Genomic DNA, 22,015 nt, shown 5'->3' on the forward strand with positions numbered 1-22,015 from the left:
GATGATTTGACCACAGATAAAGAACTCGGTGGTCTTTATCTGTGATTTGACATTTGACCACAAGCCTTATCACCTTAAAAAAGACTGAATGCTCTGATTACAATTTCTAAGACAAGATTCTTGAAAAGACTTCTGAAATGAAAGAATTTTTGATAAATGTTTAAATGATTTAAACAAAATTTTGTGTCACAGGTTTGTTGCTGACTGTTATAATCTACATAGGATTGCAAACAAATGCGGTATAAGTTGGCTAGGGGGTTGGTTAACATACTACATACTGAATTAGGGATGCTGGGTATTGATAACGAGCGATGCATGCAGAAAGATACTCGCAGAAACCATGTTTTACCGTTTTATCTAATAAAAAGTAGTATGAAACAATACTTATTTTAAATGTTAAAATACACAAAGTGGTCCACACTAGGGACAATTCTTAATTTCTGTTGATAATTATGATCAATAGGAAAACATTCTCTTAAGTTGCTCGTAAGCGCGTTGTACTTCGTGTACTATCGCTTTTGAACAAGAAAGATTTGGGGTAGTAAATGGAACAACTAAAATGCTGGAACATTGGCAGCAGATAATAATGGCGACAGACGCAGCAATAGCTGCCCGACAGGATTAAAAGCAACCTTTGAACCGCTTTACTTACGCACCTTATTATACCATTCAAATGAGTTAGTCAAAATAACTGCGGTAACAAAAATCCTTTTTAAAAACAGCTGACCTAATCTCGTAAATATACCCATGTCGCAACATATTTATAATTATAAGCAAGGTTCAATTTTCTTCTAATGAAAGTTCAGGCATCCTGGAAAATCCGTGGTAATCCTGGAAGACTAAGTGTTTAAATGTTGTGAATGAAGTGAAAAAGTGTCTAAATGATAATTGTTTATTATTACGCTAGGATATTTCACTCAAATAAGGTAGACGACGGCTGCAAGCGTAAGCAGAGAAAAGATAGTCTTTCCGGAGTGCAGCCGAGAACTACCATTGCAATTATCCGTATTGCAGGAGCACACAAGCTGCCCACCGTCTTTATGCATTCCTGTTTTCTGGCAAATGTTCATTGTGGTATTGATGTATCCGCACTGGCGAACAACGCGAATCTCAACTCCACCTTGGTGCGAAAACAGACATTGAATGTTGGCGAAAGGATGTCGGAACATACACCAATAACTAACCTTCATGAGGAATCTCATGCACCATTTTTCTGCAATAGGTATACCGTTCGCCACCAGGAAGTTCTGTACAGTTTACGCCAAACTTATCAGAAGCCATCAATTTGTCCGTTGACGTGCAATCTTCTCCGATATGGAGCGAGTTGCAAACGTAGCATTGCAACGACATAACTTTGATCCACAACGTAATATTTTATTAATGTAAGTGTTTGATTTAAGTATCTTACCTCCAGAAAATAAAAGAAAAAAGGCAGTTATCCAGAGCATGTTGTCCATGATTATTCGTCTGGGAAATGTAAGAAGCTGACGCGTTTACGCAACCTCTCTACATGGGAGGCTAAACTCTTCTGGGTTAATTTCTTTGCGTTCGACGGAAATTTATGGCAAACAGCGCTGTAAAAACGCTTCCAGTTACTATGGTTTTTCTTACTGTTGCCAACCGAAAGAAAACATCCCAATCCCAAGCGTCCACTCTACAACTAGGTTGTAAACAAGAATGCCTCAGGGTCAGGAATTCTACGGAGAAAGAAGGGGAGGAAGGCTCGTCTTTCTCTTATCGGTAAATCAGTAAACAAAAAGACATTGAATACCCTTAGAGGTCAGACGGCTGGCAATTTAGTTTGGCAATTACATTAATACGTAGGTAATCTAAATGAAAAAAAGAAGAAAGAATTAATAAGTGGAAGTAAGCTTTAGTATTCTTAATTCATGATGGAAATACGTCATTTTAAACCTCTGGAAATGTTTTACCAATCATTTAGAGAAAACTAATAAATGTTTAACTTCTTGTAACAACTTCGATGACTTTTATTCGACATTATAGACACCCGACAGCAATACGCTAATACCATCCACACCTACTTTGACAAAAAGAATTAACGAACATGATTCAACTGCAAATTACCATAACATCAAGTTAAAAACTGATGTTTCTTTTAACAAATAAATCCTGAAACTAAAGAAACAAATTAGAGAAACTTCATTTATCCTGAATCAAAAGGAATGCAAAAAGAAAACAAGCACCTTATTTTCTTTCAAGCTCACTTTGCATAGCCTTTACATAAAGCCATTTTCCTTCAGCCAGTTTTCTAAATCGGGTTTGTTCACTTTCAACCACTGAATGTTATTTTGTACAGTTTCAAGCGACTGCTCCCTAGCACGGGCGCCAGCGCCAGCATCAGGATATTTGGCAAAAAATTCTTTCATCTAAGAAAGTTAAAAATCCCTTACATAATGTACAAGGCCATGAACGAGAAATGTATAGATATACCTCATCGAGACGAATTTGTTGTGTAAACTTACTCGTCACCGTACCCACCATTCGACCCAGGTAACGGTTGTTCGTAGTGAAGCGGTCAACTAAATACTGCCACTCATTCCTGTGATGAAAACCTGGTTAGCTGCATTTCCGTATAGGAGAAAGAAACAAAGAGGAACATTCATAAGAAATCTTTTACCTAACAAAATCCCAAACTATGGGAAGTCCAACTGGGTTAGCCGAAATGTACTCTAAGACAGTGAAATAATCCTGGGATCGAACTTTGTCTGTTTTAGCCAAATCTAGGTATCTAAAAATGTGGATAGTGTGAGAGGACGAAAAGAAGCAAGGAGAGAGTAAAATAAGAGAACAATACAATTTCTGTGTAAAATCTAAGTTATTATAATCTCTTACTGATGAATAAGCCACGGCTCCTTTGCAAAGGCCAATCCATAGAGCAGCTTGATTGCCTCATTCGGATCTGTTTCCTTGGTGTAGCGGTCCCACATCGCATTCCATACAGCTGCATCACCAATTTGAGCAATACCGTAGCGATAGACCAAGTTTCGGAAGTTGGGGGGAATGTATTCGTCTGGATTATTTATCCACTTGGTTAGTCGATCGGCAGCAGTTTCCAGGCAAGGCGTATAGTCACTAAGGCAGGCAAGCGACAAAATGGTAGTCTGCAGATTCCTGTTAACAACACGAATTATTTAAACAGGCTCAACTAAATCACTTTGAATATTTCATACTGGTCCAAAAATGAGGCCTGATCGTTCCATCCTAATTCTGAATACGACGGCTCCACAAGAGTAATGATAAATTCCTGAATAAATATTTTAAAAATAGAAATTACCTGTCGACATCCGATAAACTGAAAATTTCACTCACTCTGAATCCTGGGTAAAGGTTTGTTATGTATATTAGGCTTGAAATATAAGAAAGCTTGCCAGATGCTGCACTCCATGGAACTGGATGACGGTCGTTCTTTACATACTGAACAAGTTCCAGGGACGTGCTGTAAGGCAAGGAACCTGCTGCTGACAAACTGAATGAATCATCAATCAAACCCCATCGATCACTGGGTTTCATAGCAGAGACGTTCTTTCCGAGAGCGGCAGCTAATGCGTTCCAATGTTCCGGAAGATAATTAACACGGAAGAAACCTCTTTGGTCTGCATTCAGCTTCACCCATGTAAAGTCATTTGGTAATTCAATTGTCACTACAAAAAAAAAAGAAAAAGAAAAAGGAAATCAAATAAGCAATAGAAGCTGACTGTCTGTGGAACTTACCGGAATCGTTATTCATGTATAGCCACTTCAATTGCGGCGAGGGATTCTTGTCGGTGATGTAGAAAAATGGAACATCCCATTTATACCTAGCAACCAATTATGCGTCAATCGAGCAATACATATGAAATTGAATGGGCATTACGATACCCGTACGGCGACGGTGTTACAGTTGCATTGCTATTGGGATCAGACAAGAACCGAGACTGTTTTACAGTCAATGTGTTGCCACTAATTGTGTAACTCAAGACAGGGTAGCCCATTTGCCGTGTCCAAGTATCCATGATTCCGGCAATATCTAAATTAGGCGTCACCGCCTGTAATGAAACCAAAGGTTAGAAGGAAAATCATTTAATCATTTCCTCATACTTACTTGTAGTGCGCGCCATAGATCGGGAGTAGCCGCATTCTTGAATTTGTATTCTTTAAGGAAGTTCTGGATACCCAGCTGAAAATTTGCTGGTCCCATGAAACTTTCCAACATCATGAGTACAGCCGCACCCTAAATTAATTAATTTTTTTAAAAAGCATAACTTTTCCAGTAAACTAACATTGACAATTTTGATGTTTTTTCTTTTACCTTGTTGTAAGAAATTGCGTCGAAAATTTCAGTAATTTCATCTGGATGGTTTACTGGCACAACGATTGGGTGTGAACTCAACTTCGAGTCGAGATCCAAAACTGGGCCAACGTCATCGCTAAGGATGAAAGTCATCTACATATCCAAGTTTAAAAATAAAGCGTTAACAAAGAGGTACAGCAAATATCAACAATCATTAGATTACCATATCCCATGTTGTCTCACAAGCGTCGGTTGCCTTGAATTCCATGTAACTAGCGAATCCTTCGTTCAACCTTAATTGTTATCAATAATTAGTCAATAAATTTCAAAGAATGTGCACTAGAAATATATATGTATGCTTATGGAAAAGGAAAAAGTTAGCTTGCCATAGATCGTCCCACCAGATGATGGTCACTATAATTATTAAAATGGTTATAAATCAGGTTAAACGCAAAAAGATATTGCAACTAACTTAGATTGCCGAACCACTGATGAGCCAACTCGTGGGCAACAACAGTTGCGACTCGTTTCTTATTGGACGTAGAGCTCTCCAGAGGATCATACAACATGGCCGTTTCACGAAACGTTACTAATCCCCAATGTTCCATCGCACCGGACACGAAATCAGGAATGGCAATCAAATCTGTCGAATGACATAAAATGAAAAATCGATTCCGAAGAAGTTCGTTGAATTAACAGCATACCTTGCTTTGGCAAAACATAGTCAATATCGAAATATTCTTCATAGTAATCAGTGGCTTTGATTCCGATCTCCAACGGATATACGGTGCTATTGAATTGGTTGGAACGCGAGATCGTTCTGATAGGCACACCTCTTTTAGTGTGGCCCAGCCTTTCTTGGAAGTCACAGACAATGAAGCAGGCCAAATAGGTAACCATTTCAACACTCTTTTCAAACTTTACTGTAGTTAAGCCAGCACTCGGGACATCATCTTCCAACGACTATAAATAATAAAAGTTAACAAAAATAAAAAATTAATTTATTTTAAAATTAGAAATTAAAATTATTTCTAAAGAATCTATGAAAGAAAAACGATAAAAATTTTAATAAAATCCCGCCCAAAAGCCTTAGGCATCCATTCAACGTTTTGTTTCGTACCCATCCCTTTCGTGCATTTCTAATGACACCAGCGTTTACAAAGAAAACGATAAAAGACGATCAGGCAGTCGACCATGCGCATGCCACAGTATATAAAGGACAAGACGTGCTACTAAATGCATCTCACTCCCTTCCCAACTCTCATCGTCACCATGTCACGTAAGTAGAATTCTTTACATCATTTCTTAACGAGATGAAATGTTAACTTCCCGAAAATTTCCATTAAAAATAGTAGGTTGCCAAATTTTAATTTTGGGGCTTTTCCTTCATGAGACCATTTTGTGGGTAAATGGAGCTGCAGTTCCCTCTTTTGGAAATACACAATCGCAATTTCCAAAAGATGCCACAGACAGCGTGCGAAATGCATCTTCACCATCTGACTTCAAGTTATTTTTGTTTTCTTTTTCTAACCTATACCGAGCACAACTCAAACGGAATTTACTTTCAGGTCATTCATGCAAATGGAACAAATGCGTCAGAATAGTCCACCATCCCAACCGCCCGTAAGACCATTTGGAACTATGCCTAGCATGTTCCAAATGCTTCCACCAAACGCACTACCAAGCTTCGCTATGATGCCGCAACCGCCGAATCCCAGCATGACCATGATGCAGCATACAACCACTCCACCAACCATGATGAACAATCCCAGTCAACAAGGACAACCACAGCTGCCTAAACGAGAAATTTCTCCAGTGGCCGATGCCATTACCGCCAATCATGCACCAATTTTGAACAGCAACAGCACCCGTACTAACAACAACACACGTCGGGAAACGGAGCCAACTACAGCTAAGCCAGCAGCTACTATTCGTCAACCGACCCAGGAAACAACTCTAGGTATTTTTGAAAATCGAATCTCGAATTATGATAAACTAAAAAATACCTAATCAAAATTCGATGATAACAAAACTGGTACGCATATTTGTGTTTGTAGATACGGAACAGAAACAGTCTGACGGATCAAAAATCCAACAAGCAGCAGTGAACCCCTTCGTAATTCCCCAACATCCTCCTCAACCTATTCCTATGACACCATTCAACCCGATGATGCAACAATTGAACCCGATGATGCAGCCATTCGGTCCGATGATGCATCAACCCCTCTTCATCGATCCAATGGGGCGCTTGATGATGCTCGTACCATTTGATCCATCCCGCTTGAATCTAGCTGCCCAAGCAGGACCTCAGGGACCTCAAGGCCCTCCATTGCCCATTCAAAGTAGTTTAGAAATTTCAAAGAAGTTTTGAAAAAAATTCACATTTTGATATCATTAATTTGCAGTTCCTTTCGGTCAACCCCAACTACGCCCTGTTATGCCCGACTTTAGCAAACAGCCCCCTCGAATGCCAGCTACATCCAAGAATGAAACTACTTCGAGTTGAACATCTATTATCTAGGATATCTACTGTTATGGAATTTGTAAATTTACTGCGTACACGAATAGAGAAATACATACTATGTAAAAAGAATTGTTTTAGAACAAAACTTACCACTTCAGGCATGTTTGAATATGACACGTAACCATCTCCTTTGGGCCTTACAAGAGTCACCCCAAATGTAGATTTGTAGCTTGGCTCATCCAAGCAAGGGAAAGCTCTTCTGGCATAAGTTGGCTCAAATTTGCTTGTTGCAATTGTTCTAATTCCGTAGAAATGTTGGAATTATTTGAACAGTAAATTTTAGAATCAATATACCTTGTTTGATTTGTGTCACTGTTGTAGTAATTACTTTTATAAAACCCAACAATATCCTTTGTCAAACTCCCAGTAAAATCCATATTAATCGTGTATAATCCTGGTTGCATTGCAGAACGGAGCTTGACAACCCAAAACTCATTTGGGACATACTCAAAAGTTTCACCAAGGCTTATTTGTTCTCCATTAGCTTCTATTCCTTTATGAACTGATGTTGAGCTAATAGTGAGGTATTTGATGTGGATCAGGACAAAATCTCGAGGCTTAGTAACATTCAGGTGGATAGCCACTTTCCCAGTGAAGGTGCCGCTTACAAGATCAGGATGTAAGTAAATTTCATAATGCAGCGGTAACGTGTCATTTGGAAGACGGTAGTCCAACTCCCACGGCTCAGTCAATTGAGGTGTCGTACTTCCAGCCATTGTAGTACTCTCCACGATTGGTGTCGTTTCGGTTATTGGTGTCGTCCCCGTCAGTGACGATAGCTCTGCATTTAAATGAAAATGTTAAAATCTCTTCGTTCTATTGATTAGAAAATTTTACCTTTGTTCGCACCAGACAGCGAGACCGATAAGACTAAGAGACAAAATTGAAACGATAGGTAAACAAACGATTCAAAAACGTTAAATAATCGAAGTTAACTATCGATGTAATACATGGAAACAAATGTCTAACAAAAAAGAGCAAAACAAAATAACAAATCAAAGAAACACTACTTAAAAACTGCACGTTAAATAATTGTGACTCTTTTACTACTGAAGATATTTACTTACCTATGACAGCTATCGCCAAAGCTCCAGATAATACTGCAAGCGTTACCAATGGAAGATTGAACCCCATTTTAGCGCGTGCCTTTGCCTTTTTTAACGTGCTATGTGGGACGAACAGCATTATTACTAAATAGTTTACAGCATAAATAAAACGGCTACGGAAAAATATGACTAGTTTAGGGTAATATTCTAGGTTGCATCTAGGGAACTCAGTGAACCTAGAAACTGAAAAGTGCCCTGATTTTATAACAGATATTTTGGTGCCAAATTTGCATAGTTTATTGTACCTTTACCTTCTCAAGGCCATTTTGCAGAGAAAACTAAGAATTTACAACAACATACTCAATAGAGAGAAATTTATGCAAATATTTGCTTTTTCTAGCTATTTTGAAGGTCAGTCGACACACCTTTTCGTTTTCGTTTTCCGAACCCTACTTTAACGAAATACCGTACCTAAATCGCATTATTCTAAAATCAATTCGATTGTATGCAAGTGAAATGATTTTCAATTGAAAGCACGTGTTCCATATGTTTTTTTTTAAAATAGTGGTTACTGGTTAGCATAAAGCGTTAAAAACTTTAAATGTTTAAATGAAGTTCCTTTATAATCAAAGTCGATGCAGATGTTTACATGCTCCTGTTCATTTATGGCAATGCGCAGTTCGCAATGACTATCTTTCCAAACCTGATCTTTTCTGATCAACTTACAAAAAAAAAAACTTTGTGTTTTCTTTAAAATAACCTACATAACGCTATTTTCTCTTTTTGTAGAAAGAAAATGGTTTATAGAGATAGTTTCTCCACATCTACGGAAAAAAATCGTTTTTTTTTTTACTGTTCCAATTTTTAACAAAAACAGCTAGAGGGGTATTTAATCATATGCATTTAGATTAAAAGTCTCACTCTAGTCGAAGAAGGAATAGCAAGAAAGAAAAATCAAGTTCTAGAAAATATCAAAACTCACAGCCAAGTCGTGAACGACGCAACCAAAGGTCGTAGTTGTAATCCACTGATAGAAAATGAAATGAACGACCGTCGACTAGACTCTCCACATGCACGACCGCGACTGTGGTTCTACGTTCAGATTTCTCCCAATTTAACGACTATGCTCTCTCTTTTTCCGTCCCATGTTCATACTATGTTCCATAGTTCCATGTTCAGGGAACTACTGCTTTAGGCGCCGTTTTATTTAATTAATACCAGCTGAAAAAATTCCAACAACAGATATAGTTGATACCCTCTTTTTTCTCTTATGGTGACTTTTTTTTTCTGCGTTTACATCGTTTCACCACTCACGTTCCTCTGGTCCTTTCACGACAACCACTCCCATTTACTTCAATAGTTGACATGTCTAAAATAGTTACATAAAGTTCTAGCCTGCAATACGATGTCATTGGCAGTTCACGTTTCGTGACGTGTGAGATTAAGGGAGGCAACACGCTCTTTATCAACTGCTGCTGGATAAAATTGTGAAAGTCAAATGAACTTGCTGTTGGACACGACACGCACCAGTCCAGATACACGTGATAAAATTTCCACGGCAAATTATAAAAAGCCTAAAAAACACAACTGTACCAGTTACCCTCTGAGTAATCTGTGACCCTGAAGCAGCATTCGATCCTTTGAGACGCTCGAAGACAAATAACGCACGTACATTCAATCGTACGATAAATAGTGACTTTAAATGACCATTGCACAATTCACGGCCACGATTCGTTTCAATTCTGTTTCGATTGTAAGATGCCAAGACTATTATATGGAAACAAATAATGAAATCAAGCCGGCACATGATACGTGTTGGCAGGAAAGCTTGTAAAACAAATTCATTGGCAAACAAAGGCAATAATCACGACAAAGTTAGAAAATAACGGCACATATGTTGGGTTGGGCAAGTTAAAAGGTGTCCGCCTAGGTCCTATTTCATTTTCTTTTTAACATAGGCCTACAGACTCTAAAACTGATAGGATATTTTGTAAGCCAGCCATCTGGAATATATACATTTTGTCTCTCAAAACCGAGGGGAACTTTTCATTTTATCAGTGAAATATATCTGTACATTTGGGATGTCTTCAATTTATACTATGACGTATGTTGATTGTCACGGATATGACACGTCAAGCACAAGAGTAAACAGTCTTGTTTGTGTTGCACGTTTGACACTGGACTTGACAACACCTAGCCAACAAAGTACAATTCAATTTATCTGTCAACAAGATGTTGAAATACAGCCGAATGTGCTTACCATTGGAAAGTGCAGTTGCAAGATGTTAGAACGGAGACGACGCGCTTCTTTACCTTGTGGCCACAGTTTTTGCACAGGTGGATGCAGCTGCGACGCTGTGAAACCGACAGGCCTTTACCTTTCTCTCGGGAGCAAGTCCGACCTTTCGTACCACTTGTTCCTATAAAAGTGAAAATTTAATAGAGCGTTACATATTACGTAACCGGAATAATACAATAGAAAAAGATTTTTTTTTTTTTCTTTACAGCTGGAGATTAAATGTAAACGAGTTTAGAGGAATTGAAATATATACCAGCCGTAATGTTGGCTCGGCAGAAATCGGGCGACAGTTCCAAATAGACGAGTGTTTGTGGCGAGACGCGCAGAATTTGTGAAGAGCCCGATGAGGTCTTGGCGCCGTTAGCTGATGAGCTGCTGCCGTCGATCTGCAGGATGCCGTTGCTGTAGCCAACCCTGTTTACGAGAAAAACAAATGGCAAAAAACAAAACAAGATTTAACCAGCTGATCATTAATGTTCATTGTCAAACTTATCATTTTGTGGAGTCATAAAATAATATCGACATGATATGTCCCTTGTCAGAAGTTGACAATAAACAGAGGCCTGCAAGTATCAATGTGTTTCTGTCAGGATACATGTGCCTTATCCCACACCCAGCCGGTAATAAAACAAATGATAAAAAGGCGACCCAATATCTGGGCCGATTGAATGGGTGGTGGCGTCGCAAAACTTGGCCGCCCGATATCATTCACACTTTGAAGCCTTTGTGTTTATATGTGCTCGATTCCCTGTAGACGACTTTGTTCTTGACCCCCGTCATCATGACTGGCCATCTTCAAGTCGCCTATAGCCCTAATGAGAGTCTGGGTCTTTTTCTTTTTTCCCTCCCAAATGTTTTCCCTTTTTTACCTCGCACTGGTGTCATACTGTCGTTTCAGGGCCTGGCCGACTGTTCGGAATGGAGGCAATTGGATCCAACAAGTCTGCATGGCACACGAGCCGGACACTCCATGGCACTTGCACGATTGGCGCATTGAATGTCGAACAGCCTGTTTGCAATGAAATATGTCAATAGAACATGTTGCTTGGCATTTGGAACTAATGGGTCCTACCAGACGGCCAGCGAAATTATTGTGCAAATTAGCTAAAGCTTGGGCATCTTGTCCAGACTCGAGAGAATCCAACACACGCACAGAGTATTGTTCGCCCATCTTGATGTTGTCGCTGCATCCTCCCCACCGCCAAGTGCTAGAAGCTGGAATAAACAATTTATTTTGTTTCTTAATTAAATGATATTTTTTTTGTGTGCAATGAAATAACAAATAAATTACGAGATTCGTTTGGATGCTGAGAAGAAATCGTGGCGCATCCGCATCCTTCCAGTTGGCCACGAGAGCAGTTACGCGTCAACGTGTATGTGATTCCGGCAGAAAGGAATGAGTGAAGGGCCGCCGATTCTCGAATCAAAGAACGAAACACTTTCCTATTGTTATGAAATACCACGAATTAAATCATAAATTTCTTAACGGACGAACACGAATGATAAGTCTTACTTTTTAGTGAAGGCGCTGCGTGGACATGGCCAACGTTCCCATCGAAATTGATATTGGCACTCGGCCATGGCGAGTTCAGCGCCAGCCGCAACCGATTCCGCCATTCCCAAATTGATCTAAAAACACACGAGCAAAGAGGCAGAGTTTTATTTGATTGCGCAGGTTTATGTGATTGCGCCACAATTTTCCAAAGAGCTTGGGCACAGCAGTCACAAGGCAAAAAAAAGCGGAAAGACGTAGTACGATTTGGTGACGACACCGTCGACAGAGTAGTTTTGTTTATATGAAATAGTGGAGTGGATAGCGAAAACCCACGAATTTGTGCTATTAATACGATAAAGACGATTGGGATGGATACTTTGGAAAGGAGGGGCGAGGTGTCATCGCCACATCTATCCGGGAGAAAAACAACCTACCGACGCAATCCTTCGCGGATCTCGCACGCCAACGTTTGTTATGATGTTTAAATCTTAGTCGTGGAGTTCGTAAATCACTGTAGACGAGCGACGACAAACAGTCGACACATAGTACTTGGAAGGAGAAGCAAATAGTTAACAAAGCAGACAGTTTGCCCTCCCCCGGATCAGTTTGTTTCATGTGTTAAAGCACTTGGCACATAACTTCACTTAAGAAAAAGGAAAAAAAAAAAAAAAATCAATCGTCAGTCGAAATAGAGTGAGAAAAAAGGTGATGCTGAAAGACGAAAAGACATCGTCAGGTAGAGCGCGCAATCCCCAAGTGTAAGTTTCCGCCCGCCTATTCCTCGCTTTTCCGTCCTCGGAGTCTCTCGGCACAGCCCTTCGATGACACGAGAAAAACCCCTATCCATCAGGGATTTGCTAAAATGACCCACCGTCTATTCTAGAGTCCATTTCCACCGAGATTGACTTAATGAGCTTTTGAGATCTGGCTCCCTTTTATTTCTCCCCTCTCCCCGGCGATGATGAACAACTGGGTCCCGCCGCCTACGCTAACAAGAAACTACAAGAAAACTTTTTCCTTCCGGTGGCGCCGGACTGTCGGGCCAGCAAGCGCGGTGCATCTTTGAAAGGGAAACCCCAAAGGATAAAGATTTCAAAGTGGCAATAACACTTACCCTGGTGCTTGTCATCAAAAGGTTATTCCAAGACCTGTAATGTAATAGTAAAGTAACTTAGTAAAGAAATAAAATATTTTAGTAAAAATCTAGTAGAAATTTCATACCAGGCCGATGAAGTAGTGAACTTGCACAAGAGCAGTAATGCGTAAAAGCATGGAATCAAACAAGGCATCGTGGATGTGTTGGTACTTGAATCACAGTACCAATGTGGAACAAGAAACTAGGATGCCTTGGCACTGCGGCTGGCTGAAGACTAAAAGTTTACGCTACGCTGGAACACAAATATTAGCCAAAGAAGAGAACTTGTGCTTGTCATTGACTCGACAGAAGCGATAGATACACTAGAACTAGACTTTGTGGTCGGGGTCGACTAGACTTCTTCTTCTCCATCTTCTTGGCTCAAGCGGTCAAAACTCCTCCCATTTTCTCTCCTCCGACCCGAAAAGGTGAAGAAATGTTGATGCGATGCTAGGTAGAGGAGGAGGAAAATGTGGGAGGAGAAAAAGACTGTCGGGCAAGCGGCAATTATCCCTTGTATTCAATCCCGGAGCTTTGATCCGATTTTGGCTTTGATGGTGTTAAGAAAGAGAAATCCATGTTTTTTGATGGTTTTTCTCTTTCCTTAAGTTTCCGTTTTTTATTTAAGCGCTTTTAGAATCTTTTGTTCACTCTTAGTTTAATACTCTTAAGAATTTCTGCCAACAAACAGAGACACCTCAGCCAATAACCCCAAGACAAACCGTGCTTCATGCTATTTGAACCTTTCCTACTTCTAACAAACCTAATTGGATTAGCTGCTTCCCCTCTTCTACTTTTTCTCTACATGTACCAGAAAAATGAACTTTTGCCCGGAAATAGCATTTGAGCGACGTCACAATAATAATAAACTGTCTAAAACAGCAACAGAATCCAATGCTACCCAATTTCGCCTGTCATTACTTAATACCTTCCTCGTCCTATTTAGGAACTTGTGCTGTTTTCGAAAAGCAGACGGTAACATGCCAAAAATCATTACAGATTTCCCTTACATCTATTCGGATAGTATAACTGGCTTTTAACAAAGGTTTACAACAACAAAAAATCAAATCATACCCAGAAACATCGGCAAATTCGCAAATTGATATTTTATTAAAACACACTAATCTACGGATAATAAAAAAAGAATCTAGCTACCCGACTTTTACCGATTTTAGGTATCGATAATTAACTTTTGGGGGATTTCACGGTAGGGACAAAAAACAAACACGATTTAGGTAATCGACGTACAAGAGGTGTGGAGAGAATCTACAGATGCTTGATAGTGTCGAATTGTAACCTTTACAATCCTTGCTATACAAGCTTTAGCTAGGTTTACAATGATTGAAAGTTTTTTTTTTATCTCCTATGGTGCCAGAGAAGGGAATCAATAGCAAGAAGTCGGATGGTTTTTGAGAGTTCGCGGAAATGTTCTGATTTGGCACGAAAAAATTGGAAACATTTCAATCCGCTTTACAAACTAAGACTTGTTAGTTCCATTTCTATAAGAACATTACACGCGATCATCAGCACGAGCATCAGACCAAAGATTAACGTACAGTAATACTTAGGAAAGTAGGAATGCACATAATGAAATCTCTGCTGAAAGAATTTACAGCTGAGTCCGTGGCCACGTTTGAATTTGATTCAGACGATGTAATAAGTAAGAGGGATATTGTACCTTGTCGATCCAAACACCACGTAATCTCAAACTGGACAAACCACGCTCGCTGACCTCTGGACAACCATCCACCTTCAGCGTACGTATAGTGTTACAATACTCGCCAAATTTTCTGCAAATTAAAACAAGGTATTTATCAATAATGAACTTTGATGAAGTGTAATTAAACACAGCTTACTTGATTCCAGAATCTGTGATCCTGCAACATCTACTTATGTCAAGGTAGACAAGTTGTGGGCATGACTGAGAAATTACAACTAAGGTTTCATCCTGAAGACAAGATAGATCACTCAATGATAATGATCTCAGTCTGAAAATCAAATAGATTTTAAAAACTCAAAATGTAAGTCATAAAAAATGTGTGTGCTCATTGTACTTTGGCTGTCTTTTAACAAAAAAATTATTGATGCTTCACTGATCCCTGTGCAGCCACCAAAGTCCACTACCTAAAGTAAAAAATGATTCTGAGACCAACTGCATAACAGTACTACTTACAATGAAAAACCTTGATTGCTTCTGGATAATGAAAGGCTAAGATTTCAATAGCTCCTATAGTTAACCAAAGACAGTTCTTCAGCAGAATGTTTTCTAATTTCTGAAATTAAGTAAGTAATAGCATATTAATATTAACATTGATATTAATATTAATATTAATACCTGTAAACATAACATGAAAATTACTTTGAAAGTAATTAGCAATCAAGCAATTACTTACTTTGCAATTAACCACCAGTGGCTGGAGAGCTCCATTTTTAAGATTACTATTCGACAGGTCCAGATGACTTAAATTGTGATTATTTTGTAGAATATTTTTTACAGCTTCATCATTGAATGCACTGGAATTTGGTATTTTGAAAAATTGCAGACTCTGACATTGGTGAGGCAAAATCTGAAGTATAAAATACTAAGTAATTGATAATGAAAACATAACATGCCACAGCAAAAATACCTGACACAGGGATTGTGGAAACACTTGGTGATGTGAAACATTAAGGTACTTCATATATTTAAAATATTCATGGACTAGAAAATAGGTTTCTTTACAGACAATTCGAAAATGCAACCAGTCTGTCGGTGAAAGATAGCCTATGATTTTCAAAATAATATCAGTCCCTGGCAAATCTAGGAGATGCATTTTGAAGGGACGGCTTGCTTTCATTTCTTCTTCACCACGGTCACATTTACGAGCTAACTAATTTAGATACTACATTCACTTTGTGAAAACAAACTTGCTTGTAAAGGATTCACTGTTGTGATGGCCAAACAACAGGGCGACCTTACATTCACTAAAACGCGGGATTCTGTGCATAATCGAAGGACGTTGTAAACACTAAACAGTATTCTGGCATCGCTCGTGCTCAAAAAAAAAAAAATGCGCGCTTTTCGAAAAATGAATTTAGAAAAAACTAAATTTTTCATATCCCGCAGTATCAATATTCACTGAATATGCTGTCATCATAACAGCTGTGTACGACACATTGCAAGGGCATGGACCTAACACCTGTGAAAACGGAATCGAGAGAGGTGCAACCACATGGCGGAAATACGTCACAAAACACTCAAATGCTGGAACGAACAACAAGAAAAGAAGTGAAAACAGAACTTTTATTCAGCGTTGTGACCAGACCAGTCACAGTCAAACTTACATATGTAAAATAAAATAGAATAAGAGAGCTTTCATTTGGTCAGTCAACCACTCACATTTATACAACAGCGACAAACCACCACTGTCACTGCAACACTGCGTTTCAGGTAAACAACGTTGTGATGTGCCGTTTCATTTACATCCTCCTCCTTTGGAACTGGGCGACTCAAGCAAATGCTGTTTCCATCGCCGACGTCCCTTCTTTCCGTCCAAGTCGAATAGTCAACGGGGAAAAAGCCCGAAATGGTATTTCTGACTAAAAAAAAGTTCACATTCATTTCTTCCGATGCACATCATCATTTTCATGGTCTTGATTGCAACTGTAGGCGAGGAGACGTGGCAAATTTCTCTGCAGTTATCAACTGGCGGCGCCGGACCAAATAGACAAAGGACAATGTCTCATTTTTGCGGAGGAACATTGGTTAATGACAGATGGGTTGTAACGGCTGCACACTGCGTTTATAAGAAAATGTACATCACGTAAGAGGAACTACATCAAAAGTGAACAAAAAAGAAAGAAAAAAATGTTGATTAGAATTTTCTTTTTACAGGTCCGACAACTTATTTGTCGTCTTTAATGCAACGAACATGAAACACCCCGATGTTCCTAATATTGGCGTGGAAAAGATCTTTACAGCAAAATACAATGAGTGAGATACGCTATTTCAAATAATTTGTTCCTTCTTATCAATTCCAACAATCACAGGGCGACTAAAGAAAACGATATTGCTCTGTTAAAGCTCAAAGAAGCAGTGTCAACGTCGGACTCCGTTTCACTGCCACCTGCTTCTTATGAAGCCAATGGTAATCGAACACCACATAATACAAAAAAGACATAACAATATTGGAGTTTACATAATAAGGGACCTGCACGGTAAGCGGCTGGGGCTTCCAGCAGGCAAATGCTGGGTTCACACCTAACCATCTCATGGCCGCTAACGTAACGATTTTGACTAGAGAAGATTGCCAATCGCGTTTCGGTTCCAAGTATACAATCTATCCTGGAATGCTTTGTGCTGGTGGTGGAAAGACGGACGCTTGTCAAGTAACTATCGCCAATTCGAGTGGTAATAAGTGGTTGAATTATTTCAATTATTTCAAAAAGGGAGATTCCGGAGGTCCTCTAGTGTGCAAAACTTCAACGGGGGAAAATATTCTAGCTGGAGTAGTAAGCTGGGGTATTGGATGCGCAACACCTACTATTCCTGGTGTTTACACTGAGGTTGCTAAATACGATAACTGGATTCAGCAGATAATGGAAAACAATCAAGACTCTCAGCTCCCCACACCTTCTTCAGATATCTGAAATTTCCAGCTGCCTCTTCACCAACAATTTATTAGCAATTTGATACCTTTTATTCACAAATGACTTGATTTTTTTCTGGATTATTTGTCGTTTTATCCTCTTCGTCTTCACTGTCGGAGATGGAACTGGCACTGGATAAACAATCGGAATCGTTCCCAGCATCTACAGTTTCTGTGGTTGACGATTTCTAAAACAAGTTCATTCAAATATATGTACAATTCAGCAGGCAATGAAAAGCACTTATTGGCGATATACATGTATAATCGGATTAAAACATAAGACATCTACTGCAATTGTTTAACTATTACCCATCGAACTGAAGAAGATTTTTGTTTGCTGGCCTGAGCTTTCCTCTTCCGACCTCGACTCAGGGTTTCGGCTTTAGGTAGGAATTTCTCGGCCTGGGTCTGAACCCGCCTTATATCGAAATCCTGATCAACACGAGTAACTAGTGTTTGCCTTGGTAACATCAGACAAAACCATTAAAATTTATTTCAATACTATGTAATAACAGAAGAAAATTTTTGAAACACTGAATACCTCTGCTGTTCATTTTCTATGTAGACATCATCACTTTTGTGGAAAAGATTGTGATTCTCATAAGCTCGTTTGTTGAAGAACAAAGCATCACACATTTTGCATTTAATTAGCTCTCTGGTACCACAGAAATGAAACAAAAATAAGTAAAGAAGTTTCAGTTTCCAGTAACTCATACTTACTGGGGCAATGCATTTCGTTCCTCTTCTTTATGCTGTCTCTCCAGATGAACTTCAAGATTGTACTTCATTATGTACTCAGACCCACACAAATGGCAGTAGTACACACTCTGAGGTTCCTTGGCATTATTGCACTTAATTTTGCGACTGGGAGGAGGTGTCTCAATAGCTTTTACTAGTTTTACAACCCTATGATGAGTTGGTTGTGGTGATAGAGAGAAATAGAAATAAAGAGTTTAGGGTAGTGTGGTTAGATCACTTTAAAATAAGTAGCCTACCGATTATGAATTGACTTTGAGTGATACTGTAGAGCAGTGTCATTGTAGAATGTTGCTTCACATTCAGAACATGAATGTAGTCCACTGCTTCCTCCTTCATTTTCATGTGATAGGACATGTTTATCTCTACAATACTAAACCAAATACTTTTTCAAAATTACTCAGAAAATTTACTGGGCATAAACTTCAACACCTTGATGGGAAACTGCATCCCACAATATGGGCAGTAATGTTTGACACTCGACTGCCTATGTTTTCGAAATTTGTGCTGTATGGCTGCCGAGACGGTACTAAATTCTTCTACACACTCATCACATGTAATCTTTTCAGTTTTGTCGGCCATTTACTCAATTTAAAGGAATTGATTGGCTTTAAGGAATCTTTTACTGTTTTCAATGAGAAAGAAGTATTGGATGTTTTTGTAGTAAACTTATTGAGAAAATAAAAGGCAAAGCGTCACCATCGACCCATTGTCGTTTATACCAGCGCCCTCTGTGATTTAAATCTTAAATTCTAAAGGAACCAACAATTTTGATCATTCCAGCAATCCTTGAAAAATTTTGCAAACTTTAATGTAAGTTTTCTTCTTCCTCCCTCCCCGCAATCAAACAAAACTCTTTAATTCCACACTTGAGTGCAATCACGTGGTTAAAGATGAATCCGTTTCCCGCACTTTTGCAGCTGTGAAACTATGGTAAATCATAATAGATGACTCTGGATTGTTTTGATTTTTTTAAAGACGACAAGATAAAAAAAATTATCTGAAAAATAGTTTTGTATTCACGTAGGCAAAAAACTAAAGTGAGCTAATTAATCTGTTGCAGAACTTTTGTTAGTTTCTCAACTTGCAACTTTTACCAACTATGAAAGAAGTAAGGAAAACTGACTACATTGGATAGGGTGGTGGAGAAGACTTATTTACGGCATAAAAGAGATTGGGTGATTTAAATTTTATGATTGCATCACCAGAAAAAACAACTTTGAGTGAAAAATAACGGCGGTTGCTCCTTCTTTCTAATATACTCAAAATTCCCAACCTAGGCCAAGCTGAACATGTGGCTCTTTTGAAATGTTGGCTCTTATGAGGCAGTTAGACTCTTGCCCATAGGTGGCAGTTACGAATGTAAACAATTTCTGCATACAGGCGGACAAATTGGTTGATTTGACAGCAGTCGGTGTTATAACTCATAGCACGGAAATAAAATGGTGCCTAAAAGAAAAGTGAAAACTGAAGGCAAGTCATCGGATAGAAAGCAAGGATCAGATGGCACAGGAAAAGTGGAATGCGCTGTATATTCAACGCCTGGTGATAATTCAGGTTCAGAAGAAGCATTAGATTCTTCAAAGTACTCTAGCAGGAAACTGAACAGCAACTGGCAAAAATACGACGACGAAGTCAATTTGGTGTCTGAATCGAGAGGTCTAAATTTTTCAGATTTCTCCAAGCAAAAGCCATCAGCCAGCACAGATTCATACTTTAGGTTTTCGAGTGAAAAAAATTGGGGTGTTCTAGAAAAGTTTGACGACTACTTTAAACTCAATGTTAATGATTTGTGCAGAGAAATCATGTGTATTCCTGTACATGAAAGACTGAAATTAGAACCGTGTTTGCTGACAACTGAACAAATAGAAACTTTTGACAGTGATGCCAAAATGTATGAAAATCGAATGAAAGCACCTCTGGCTCTCACCAAAAACATAACTGGGAAAATGTTATCTTTATTGACAACTGAAATTGAATCAAAAGATGAAGCAAAATCCTGCAGCACAGGCTGGCATCATCCAGATGAAGAACTTGCCGACAAGCAGCAGAAGACGTGGGATAACAACTGTGAAAACTTTTTTAGTCTCAGTGGTGTTGAAGAAGAATTAGACTTAATATTAGCAATGCCAACAATGGCATTACCTTCTGCACCTGAAGGTATGTTACATTTTTTTATTCATTTTTTTTTATTCATTTTTTTTTTATAATTCAAACTTTTCTTTATTTCCAGTTTCATCCGACACAGAAGATGTTTCTGAAGAATCATCTGTGGTACACTCTAATCTTGAACTTCAAAATGACTGGCTTGATTCACTATTAGACGAGGATTGATCCGATTAGAAACCATGGCTATCAGTAGTCTTACGAAATGTCTTAAATTTATTCATAAAAGAATCGCATTTTGCTACCATTAAGGCAAAGAAAAAGGGAAAGAAAATACACGGGCCATGGAAGCGATTTACATTGATTCTTTCTCAACTGCGTGGTCTTCTAACTTTTCTATTCCCATATTTCTCATTTAAAGAAGGCAAAACTAAGTTGATTATCAGACCAAGTTTTGTTATACATTCATGTATACTATAAAATAAGTTTTCTAGCGCACTACTGTTTCTTTCGTTTTTGACTTGTTTCCACAGTAAGTTGTTGATCCTTTTAGTTTCATACGCAGCGAAAAGTTGTTGATGCGCTTTCGCGATCCGCAACAAAGATGAATTATGAATGAGTAGACCATGGTGGAGTTGTGATCGTCTCGAGGCTATGTTGCTCTTGGTAACCGCGATCGTAACACGACAGCGATATTACGATAACGAGCGGATTCCAGGCAGACATACAGAACCGCTGCTAATACTGAGAAAGCCAGCCATACCATGTTCTATTCCTGTAAAGAATCTGTAAATATTTTACGTAAGTAAATTCTCTTCTGCAAAAACAAATTTGTGTTATGCATCCTTTATTCCCAAAGCGAACGATGTTCAAGTGCCCCAGTCTAATGGCTTGCTATAGCCGACCACAAAGGTAAGGAACCCAGGGGCGAAGACGGGACGAAAAAATGTGCAACTTGATAAGAAATTCAATCGTCCCGCGAAATTTGTTAATGGCGGAATAAAAATTACCTGTTTAAAGAAGGTTTACACGAATTCCGTGCGTCTGCAGCGTGAAGGATGAAATAATTGATTACACGCACAAGTACTTGCCAGACGTAAATTGAAAATATTTCTCGATTCGCCTACGTTGGTCGATGACGTCAACAGATCTCGAGCTGCTGCAGCTACGTCAATGTGCCGTTATCACGTTGATGAAACACAACACTGCACAACATTCAGTCCCTCGTGTAGCCTAGAGAATTTGAATTTTTGATTCAAAGAATCATAAAAACACAACTTTCCTTTTTATTGATCCATGGACACGTGATTCAGCTAGACTGTCACATAACTTGACTCCAACTTGTAATACGACGTCAAGTTCATGTTTATGTTTCACAGTTTTTTTGTTCTGCTTTTTTTTTAGGTGTGGAAAATTTTTTTTTCTTTATGTACAAAATAGTTTGGGATTTAGTAATAGTCCCTTACGCAATTAGACTAATGTATTAAATAGGCAAGTTCCTTTTCGGTTGGCCTAAATTCTTGGCAAGTAAAATGGTTTAGCATATTAGATGAGGCCGTATTTTTTGGTATCTTTTTACCCAAGATGTTACTTGGATGTGGTGGCATGAAACTCAAATGGCCAGCCGACCGGAGGGAATCGTTTATCTTAAGTTAGCACCAGAGTTGATCGCTACTGGCCAATACTCGAGGCGCTTGTTTCAAGTTCCTTGCTCTACCCATATCTGCTGGCACAG

The 22,015-nt window shown here is 38.9% G+C and overlaps 7 protein-coding genes and 1 long non-coding RNA gene across 9 annotated transcripts; 4 read left to right on the forward strand and 4 right to left on the reverse strand.

Moving 5' to 3' along the window:
* Positions 1–1,964: 1,964 nt before the first annotated feature.
* LOC116929042 (glutamyl aminopeptidase) lies at positions 1,965–8,997 on the reverse strand. Its single transcript, XM_032936190.2, has 20 exons — positions 8,844–8,997; positions 7,883–7,980; positions 7,653–7,685; positions 7,110–7,596; positions 6,906–7,053; positions 4,996–5,254; positions 4,764–4,934; positions 4,678–4,705; positions 4,515–4,584; positions 4,310–4,444; positions 4,103–4,231; positions 3,880–4,046; positions 3,733–3,818; positions 3,331–3,662; positions 3,192–3,265; positions 2,854–3,132; positions 2,639–2,749; positions 2,452–2,560; positions 2,205–2,387; positions 1,965–2,136 (listed from the first exon to the last, which is right to left on the reverse strand). The coding sequence occupies exons 2-19, from the start codon at positions 7,947–7,949 to the stop codon at positions 2,238–2,240; spliced, it is 2,835 nt and encodes a 944-aa protein (XP_032792081.2). The 5' UTR covers positions 7,950–7,980; positions 8,844–8,997; the 3' UTR covers positions 1,965–2,136; positions 2,205–2,237.
* On the forward strand, positions 5,442–6,884 carry LOC116929064 (vegetative cell wall protein gp1). 2 transcript variants are annotated; one of them, XM_032936220.2, is made up of 5 exons: positions 5,442–5,570; positions 5,647–5,797; positions 5,860–6,251; positions 6,349–6,633; positions 6,697–6,884. In XM_032936220.2, the coding sequence occupies exons 1-5, from the start codon at positions 5,528–5,530 to the stop codon at positions 6,795–6,797; spliced, it is 972 nt and encodes a 323-aa protein (XP_032792111.2). In that variant the 5' UTR covers positions 5,442–5,527; the 3' UTR covers positions 6,798–6,884. The 2 variants fall into 2 exon arrangements, with proteins under 2 accessions (XP_032792111.2, XP_032792109.2); XM_032936218.2 differs by having other exon boundaries at positions 5,448–5,570; positions 5,644–5,797.
* LOC123475492 lies at positions 7,581–10,732 on the forward strand. The gene is made up of 2 exons (XR_006650615.1): positions 7,581–7,710; positions 10,369–10,732. It is a non-coding gene; the product is annotated as an uncharacterized LOC123475492 (long non-coding RNA).
* On the reverse strand, positions 9,655–13,631 carry LOC116929062 (protein Wnt-8). The gene is made up of 9 exons (XM_032936216.2): positions 12,877–13,631; positions 12,770–12,803; positions 11,674–11,789; positions 11,452–11,603; positions 11,233–11,375; positions 11,030–11,169; positions 10,414–10,574; positions 10,122–10,281; positions 9,655–10,054 (listed from the first exon to the last, which is right to left on the reverse strand). The coding sequence occupies exons 1-9, from the start codon at positions 12,942–12,944 to the stop codon at positions 9,994–9,996; spliced, it is 1,035 nt and encodes a 344-aa protein (XP_032792107.1). The 5' UTR covers positions 12,945–13,631; the 3' UTR covers positions 9,655–9,993.
* Positions 13,632–13,881: 250 nt separating this feature from the next.
* Positions 13,882–15,799, reverse strand: LOC116929075 (F-box/LRR-repeat protein 15). The gene is given in 7 exon segments (XM_032936234.2): positions 13,882–14,580; positions 14,647–14,778; positions 14,845–14,866; positions 14,869–14,914; positions 14,974–15,063; positions 15,184–15,357; positions 15,418–15,799. Coding segments are annotated over 7 exon segments (855 nt in total). The 5' UTR covers positions 15,628–15,799; the 3' UTR covers positions 13,882–14,399.
* A 256-nt stretch (positions 15,800–16,055) lies between these two features.
* Positions 16,056–18,914, reverse strand: LOC116929073 (zinc finger and SCAN domain-containing protein 12). The gene is made up of 7 exons (XM_045178178.1): positions 18,607–18,914; positions 18,414–18,547; positions 18,139–18,324; positions 17,960–18,073; positions 17,728–17,878; positions 17,466–17,606; positions 16,056–16,603 (listed from the first exon to the last, which is right to left on the reverse strand). The coding sequence occupies exons 1-6, from the start codon at positions 18,754–18,756 to the stop codon at positions 17,469–17,471; spliced, it is 873 nt and encodes a 290-aa protein (XP_045034113.1). The 5' UTR covers positions 18,757–18,914; the 3' UTR covers positions 16,056–16,603; positions 17,466–17,468.
* LOC116929074 (chymotrypsinogen A) lies at positions 16,222–17,706 on the forward strand. Its single transcript, XM_032936233.2, has 6 exons — positions 16,222–16,359; positions 16,440–16,593; positions 16,665–16,763; positions 16,820–16,917; positions 16,977–17,158; positions 17,219–17,706. Exons 1-6 carry the CDS (start codon positions 16,236–16,238, stop codon positions 17,417–17,419), a joined length of 858 nt encoding a protein of 285 aa, XP_032792124.1. The 5' UTR covers positions 16,222–16,235; the 3' UTR covers positions 17,420–17,706.
* Positions 18,915–19,528: 614 nt separating the features above from the next.
* Positions 19,529–20,634, forward strand: LOC116929078. The gene is made up of 2 exons (XM_032936238.2): positions 19,529–20,334; positions 20,408–20,634. Exons 1-2 carry the CDS (start codon positions 19,617–19,619, stop codon positions 20,506–20,508), a joined length of 819 nt encoding a protein of 272 aa, XP_032792129.1. The 5' UTR covers positions 19,529–19,616; the 3' UTR covers positions 20,509–20,634.
* Positions 20,635–22,015: the final 1,381 nt, after the last annotated feature.

This window comes from Daphnia magna, linkage group LG8 (assembly GCF_020631705.1).
Source record: "Daphnia magna isolate NIES linkage group LG8, ASM2063170v1.1, whole genome shotgun sequence".
Classification (NCBI taxonomy): domain Eukaryota; kingdom Metazoa; phylum Arthropoda; class Branchiopoda; order Diplostraca; family Daphniidae; genus Daphnia; species Daphnia magna.

Coding starts and splice junctions, on each gene's coding strand:
- LOC116929064 (XM_032936218.2), top strand. CDS start 5,528: ATGCATCTCACTCCCTTCCCAACTCTCATCGTCACCATGTCAC. Junction 5,571..5,643: donor TCTCATCGTCACCATGTCAC/GTAAGTAGAATT, acceptor CATTAAAAATAG/TAGGTTGCCAAATTTTAATT. Junction 6,634..6,696: donor CCCTCCATTGCCCATTCAAA/GTAGTTTAGAAA, acceptor ATTAATTTGCAG/TTCCTTTCGGTCAACCCCAA.
- LOC116929042 (XM_032936190.2), bottom strand. CDS start 7,949: ATGGGGTTCAATCTTCCATTGGTAACGCTTGCAGTATTATCTGGAGCT. Junction 7,054..7,109: donor AGTGACACAAATCAAACAAG/GTATATTGATTC, acceptor CTACGGAATTAG/AACAATTGCAACAAGCAAAT. Junction 5,255..6,905: donor ATTCAAACATGCCTGAAGTG/GTAAGTTTTGTT, acceptor TATTATTTATAG/TCGTTGGAAGATGATGTCCC.
- LOC116929062 (XM_032936216.2), bottom strand. CDS start 12,944: ATGCCTTGTTTGATTCCATGCTTTTACGCATTACTGCTCTTGTGCAAG. Junction 11,790..12,769: donor TTTTGATGACAAGCACCAGG/GTAAGTGTTATT, acceptor GTGTGTTTTTAG/ATCAATTTGGGAATGGCGGA. Junction 10,282..10,413: donor CCGAGCCAACATTACGGCTG/GTATATATTTCA, acceptor TCACTTTTATAG/GAACAAGTGGTACGAAAGGT.
- LOC116929074 (XM_032936233.2), top strand. CDS start 16,236: ATGTGCCGTTTCATTTACATCCTCCTCCTTTGGAACTGGGCGACTCAA. Junction 16,360..16,439: donor CGGGGAAAAAGCCCGAAATG/GTATTTCTGACT, acceptor TTGCAACTGTAG/GCGAGGAGACGTGGCAAATT. Junction 16,918..16,976: donor TGCTTCTTATGAAGCCAATG/GTAATCGAACAC, acceptor TTACATAATAAG/GGACCTGCACGGTAAGCGGC.
- LOC116929073 (XM_045178178.1), bottom strand. CDS start 18,756: ATGGCCGACAAAACTGAAAAGATTACATGTGATGAGTGTGTAGAAGAA. Junction 18,074..18,138: donor GAACGAAATGCATTGCCCCA/GTAAGTATGAGT, acceptor CTGTGGTACCAG/AGAGCTAATTAAATGCAAAA. Junction 17,607..17,727: donor AATCTTCTTCAGTTCGATGG/GTAATAGTTAAA, acceptor AACTTGTTTTAG/AAATCGTCAACCACAGAAAC.
- LOC116929078 (XM_032936238.2), top strand. CDS start 19,617: ATGGTGCCTAAAAGAAAAGTGAAAACTGAAGGCAAGTCATCGGATAGA. Junction 20,335..20,407: donor ATTACCTTCTGCACCTGAAG/GTATGTTACATT, acceptor CTTTATTTCCAG/TTTCATCCGACACAGAAGAT.